Source organism: Bombina bombina, chromosome 4, assembly GCF_027579735.1.
Source record: "Bombina bombina isolate aBomBom1 chromosome 4, aBomBom1.pri, whole genome shotgun sequence".
NCBI lineage: Eukaryota > Metazoa > Chordata > Amphibia > Anura > Bombinatoridae > Bombina > Bombina bombina.
Window position 1 is genome coordinate 742,254,197 of NC_069502.1, and position 6,551 is coordinate 742,260,747.

General features: G+C 36.9%; 1 protein-coding gene across 1 annotated transcript in view; it reads left to right on the forward strand.

The window, feature by feature from the left end:
• The first annotated feature begins 520 nt into the window (after positions 1-520).
• The window catches only part of LOC128655577 (protein unc-93 homolog A), a 78,660-nt gene continuing 72,629 nt past the window's right edge, over positions 521-6,551 (forward strand). The window contains exon 1 of the mRNA XM_053709170.1: positions 521-692. Coding sequence (XP_053565145.1) covers positions 606-692 — 87 coding nt within the window. The 5' untranslated portion in view covers positions 521-605. The remainder of the gene's footprint in view (positions 693-6,551) is intronic.

Here is a 6,551-nt window from a genome sequence, read left to right on the forward strand (position 1 = left end):
CCATAGTATACAGCAAGATAACGTAGCAAAGAAGAAAGACACGGTTTGTGTCGAGAGGACAAGTGCAGTGGCTTCTGGGAAATTAGGGAGTGGGGTGAAAAGTCCAGAAGATCCAGATTATGGCACCCAAGAAATATTTTACACTATCCTAGATCAACATATTATAAGTATCAATTTTTAAGGTATAAAAACATGTTTGATAAAATCTTAATGTACCATAGTTCCCAATTATTTCAAACAAGCCAATCACCATACAGGGACAGTCACTGATTAGTTTAAACAAGACAACCGTTATACATAAAAAAAAACTGGCTATGTACTTAGACTGGAAAGGCTAATTCAAACAATAATTTCAGCATTAGCTGATAAATTTACCAAGCGCTGAGCCCTTTTGCTCACAATTACTGTTGAACAAGTGAATGAGTAACAGTTTAGAATATCAGTGACCTTTCAGTGTTTATTAAAGTCCAGAGTATCACATAAATGACTAACATAACAATGTTTCATTGCACAGGTAAATTGAATGTATTTTACTTGAAGAAGAAAGAAGCTTGAACGATTGCACTGGATATTTGAAGTTAAAAAAAAATAAATGAAAAAAAAAAATGGATAAATATCTGAAAAACATTCTTGTTGTATCTTTTGGATTTTTGCTTTTGTTTACAGCTTATGGAGGGCTTCAGAGTTTACAGGTGAGTACTTTATTAATTTAATTATATTATCTGCAAATAATCTTTTCGACATTTGTTGATTTTCATATAATAATATTATATACAGTATATACACACACACACACACATACATGCTGTTGTATGTACAAACAATTTAATTCTGCATTGTAAAAGATTTGCATATGTAATAAATGGTATAAAAGCATTTAAACCTGTTATTTTGTTGGCAAATATTTGTGCTAACTTTGCAGTCCAAGAACATACATACTGAAAAGTATCTTTATATTATCTGCTTTGCTTTATCCTGTTAGGGACAGATCTAAATTAGCTATTATACTGATGAACCAATCACTATGTTAGGACTCACAACAGCACAATTTTAAGAGCTAAATTACAAGAAAGGAGACAGAATAAATAATAAAAACACAATGCAGAGTCTTATACTATGCACAATTGAACATTTTATGGAGAATTTAAATCTGTTTTCTCAGCTCCAAATATTATACAGCATTTTTTTCTTCAAAAGAAACCTTAATGGGATAGTAAACTTCAAAAATGTTATTGTTTCAAAAGATAGATAATCCCTTTATTTACCATTTCCCCAGTTTTGCATAGCCAACACTGTTATAGAAATATACTTTTTACCTCTGTAATTACCATGTATCTAAGCCTCTGCTGACTGCCTCCTTATCTCAGATCTTTTGACAATTAGTGCTGACTCTTAAATAACTCCACGTGCGTGAGCCCAATGTTATCTATATGAAATACATTAACTAAAAAACGGCATTACAATATGTATTCTTTCCTTTTTGGTTCCTTAAAATTTAGAAAGCCTGCTTGTTTTATTTTCCTTAGAGAGGCAGGATCTCAGATTTTGTAAAGGACTAAGTCAAAATTAAACTTTTAAGATTTTAGATCAAGAATGCAATTTTAAACATTTTTCCAATTACTTCTAATTTGTTCTGTTCTCTTGGTATCCTTTCTTGAAAAGCATACCTAAGTAAGCTAAGGAGCAGCAGTGCATTACCTGTGAGCTTGCTGCTGATTGTTGGGTGCAAATATATGCCTCTTGGTCATTGGCTTGCCCAATGTGTTTAACTAGTGCATAATTCCTGATCCTTCAAAATTAGGATACCAAGAGAATAAATCAAATCTTATAATCTGTCAATTGGAAAAAGTTATTAAAATTATATGCTAAATCTAAATCAAAACCTAAATTGTGTTTTATGTCCCTTTAAGCCGCGCATGGACAATACATGGTCATTGTCCGCACAATGTATTTACTGTGGATGATGACCACGTGTCATTACCTAATCCCTGGTGGTCTAAGGCTCCGGTATCGCCTAGGAGATCCGGCTAAGCTGGTGACATCACCAAGCCCTGGAAACCCAGAAATGCTGGGGTAAGAAAAAGAGGGCTAAAGAGGAATTTGTGTTCAAACCCCTTGTCCCTCAGCTCCCTAAAGCCCTAGAAACCTGCAAGACCAACTATTTGAAAGGTAAGTTTCATTCTCTTGTGTGTGTCTTGAGTGTTTAAGTATAAACACTTAAATATAAACTTAAAATACTAAAAGTACACACATGTTAAGTACAACAGTTTAAAATCTGCTGGGTTTCCTGAAGAGAAAAAATAATAATAATAATAATAATATATATATTATATATATATATATATATATATATAATATTTAGGGGGTTTTCACAGAAAATGGCCTAGTAGGGGGACTACATTTGAGCAGCTTATAAAAACTGTTAAAACAGCTCAGGACAGGGGTGGAAATGGCTCAGCATGGTTAAGTATGCTGTGATATGCCTGATGATAAATCTTGCCCTATGTAGCCATTGCTTAGAGCAGTGATTTGCAACCTTTTTTTTGCTGTGGCACACTTTTTTACATAAAAATATCCTGTGGCACACCACCATCCCAAAACTTTACAAAATCACACATTGTAGCCTAATACAGGGATATATAATACAGTGTATATATATATATATATATATATTTATATATATATATATATATATATATATATATACACATACACTGTACTGTGCTGTCATGCCTCCTACAAACTATACATGACATATTGACATTCATTCACAAACAGTCATAATGATTGTCTGTGAATTAATGTCAATGTCATGGTTGTAAATGATGCCTGATGAGCCTGTCACATACCTCCCAATATTTCAAAATTTGAAAGAGGGACACCCCCGCACTGTTGTCAGTCTGCCACGGCACACCTGAGGATCTCTCACGGCACACTGGTTGAAAAACACTGGCTTAGAGCACTATACAAATGCAACAGTCAATAACTGGCAACAATCAAGGGAAATAAACATAGTCACTGGGTATTTAAAAGGGACAGGGAACCCCAACATTTTCTTTAATGATTTAGATAGAACATACAATTTTAAACAACTTTTCAATTTACTTTAACTACTAAATTTGCTTTATTATCTTATTGTCCTTTGCAGAAGGGACAACATTGCACTGCTGGCAGGTAGCTGAACATATATAGTTATCCAATCACAAGAGACAAATGTGTACAGGTACTAATCAGCAGCTAAAAAGTGTCTTAAAATGATATGCTCTATCTGAATAATGCAGGTTTAATTTTGACTTTCCTGACCCTTTCATAATTCAGATAGGGCATGCAATTTTAATGAGAACCCAAAAGTAGATACGGGCTAACAGGAGAGGAATCTCCAATTCAAACAGCTGTCTTCAGGAAAAAACATCCAAAGGATAAATGCAAGTGAAACCGGCCAATATATAAAAAGCAGAGTCTTTATTTGGGTACGATTAAAATCAAAAATAGAGCCAAGGCTTCATTAGCAGAAGGTAAGGGCTACAGTTTGTCAGACTGCAGACATGTTTCGCGTGTGGCTACACGCTTGTTCACTGCTGTCTGACAAGCAGCAAACATTGAAACATGTCTGCAGTCTGACAAGCTGTAGCCCTTACCTTCTGCTAATGGAGTCTTGGGCTTGGCATTTATCCTTTGGATGTTTTTTTCCTGAAGACAGCTGTTTGAATTGGAGATTCCTCTCCTGTTAGCCCGGATCTACTTTTGGGTTCTAATTGTTTGCAGAGTGCGCCGGAAGCATGTTGATCTGGGCTCCAGGAGTTACGACCGGACGGAGGACAAGTGCCTACGCTGAAGAAAACCCTACCTGATAGCACGGATCCCTGGATGTGGTAAGCGCCAACCTACTTCTTCTGTTTGCCATGCAATTTTAAACAACTTTCCAATTTACTTTTATCATCAAATTTGCTTTGCTCTCTTGGTATTCTTTGTGGAAAGCTAAACCTAGCTAGGCTCATATGCTAATTTCTAAGCCATTGAACTACCTCTTATCTCAGAGCATTTTGACAGTTAGACACTGCGAGTTCATGTGTTTCATATAGATAACATTGTGCTCACTTCCGTGGAGTTATTTAAAGGTCAGCACTAATTGGCTAAAATGCATGTCTGTCAAAAGAACTGAGATAAGGGAAGGGGCAATCTGCAGAGGCTTAAATACAAGGTAATCACAGAGGTAAAAAGTGTATTAATAATTAACAGTGTTGGTTAGGCAAAACTGGGGAATGGCTAATAAAGGGATTATCTATCTTTTTAACCCCTAGTGACCAGATCATTTTTCAATTTTCTTACCATTAGGGACCAGGGCTATTTTTACATTTCTGCAGACTTTGTTTTTAGCTGTAATTTTCCTCTTACTCATTTTACTGTACCCACACATTATATACAGTTTTTCAATACCATTATTTTCATCATATCATATAATTTACTATAAAAAAAAAAAAGATAAAATATGATGAAAAAATTAAAAAAACAAAAACACACTTTTACTAAATTTGACCCCTAAAATCTGTTACACATCTACAACCACCAAAAAACACCCATGCTAAATAGTTTCTAAATTTTGTCCTGAGTTTAGAAATACCCAATGCTTTTTTTTGCAAGTTATAGGGCAATAAGTACAAGTAGCACTTTGCTATTTCCAAACCATTTTTTTTTTTTAAATTAGCAATAGTTACATTGTAACACTGATATCTGTCAGGAATCCCTGAATATCCCTTGAGTCTTGACATGTATATATATTTTTTTTAATAGACAACCCAAAGTATTGATTTAGTCCCATTTTGGTATATTTCATGCAACCATTTCACCGCCACATGAAACCAAATTAAAAAAAATCATTAACTTTTTCACAAACTTTAGGTTTCTCAATGAAATTATTGACAAACAGCTTGTGCAATTATGGCACAATTGGTTGTAAATGCTTCTCTGGGATCCCCTTTGTTCAGAAATAGCAGACATATATGGCTTTGGCATTGCTTTTTGGTAATTAGAAGGCCACTAAATGCTGCTACGCACCACACTTGTATAATGCCCAGCAGTGAATGGGTTAATTAGGTAGCTTGTAGGGTTAATTATAGCTTTAGTGTAGAGATCGGCCTCCCACCTGACACATCCCACCCCTGATCCCTCTCAAACAGCTCTCTTCCCTCCCCACCTCACAATTGTCACCACCATCAGAAAGTCTGGCAGTATAAAAATAAATGTTTGGCGTTTTTTTAGATATATTTACTACAGCATAGGATTCCCCCCAACCCAAACCTCCCTGATCCCCCCCAAACAGCTCTCTAACCCTCCCCCCTCTATATATTTGCCACCATCTTGGGTACTGGCAGCTGTCTGCTAGTACCCAGTTTACTAAATATTAGCCTTTTCATTATAATAATAATTAAAAACCCATTTTTTTCTGCAGTGTAGCTGCCCCCCCCCGTCAATACCCTACCCTCTCCCCCTCCCAGATCCCTTTCCCAACACTTATAACCCCCCTCTCCCTCATTCCCTTTCACAAAAAATGTTCCATAGTGTAGCAGTCCCAGCCGCTCCCGCCCCCTCGTGCGCGCTCCCGGAACCTCTCTTCTACCCTCACCGGAAATGCAACAGCGATGAGTCGCCCACCCGCTTCCCTGCTATCCCTCCCATGCTACCAACGATCAGCATGTCCTTGTTTGTTAAGGGGTTAAACAATAACAATTCTGGTGTAGACTATTTATTATTGAAAAAAACATGCATATTGTAATCTTCCAGTGCCTGTTTTAAATTATTTTAAAAAGTTTGTTTTGTATGTAGATATTTTGCAGTCCAGTGCTTCATTATCCACATATACAGTACCATGTATATGTATAAAAATAACTTTCAAGTCTTATGAAAAAGCTTTAAAGAATGGTGACCAATCTTTGACAATCCAGGTAAGCATTAAAAAAAAGTAAAATTAGGGGGGGCGGAGCTTGGCCGTGCAGCAAGATGGCCGAAGCATAAAATAGCTCCTAGGCCCTGATCTTCCAGTCCGGTGAAAAGCTTGAAAGAAGCGGGTGTAAAAGCACTTATTAGAGAGATAACAAGTGCGGCAGGCAGAGGGACATTTAAAAAAACAGATACGGAGCAGATATGCAAGAAAAGAGGGTCCAGACCATGGGATCAATTAGGAAGCAGAGGAGGCGCTCGGCAACAGAGCCTGAGAGGGAGGTGAACAGAGGTGAGATAGCTGCACCGGAGTGATAGAAGAAGCCGAACAGGCAGAGGAAGGCGAGTCACGCCCCACAATAGACAGCCACGTGGGGAGAAGGCAATAGCTCACTCCAGGTTACGTTACAGCTTCAGAGAGGGCCCACAAGCAGCCAAGCTTTAAAAAAAAAAAAAAAGCATAAGAGAGGTGGTAAAAACAATCATTACGGAACACAAAGGGGACCAGGGGGATAAGGTAGGAGAATCTGTTTTAGAAAATTAATACAAACAGAGGCAACAAATATATAAATAAGTGCAACACAACCATACAGCAAAGCAGAGAAGAGACATAC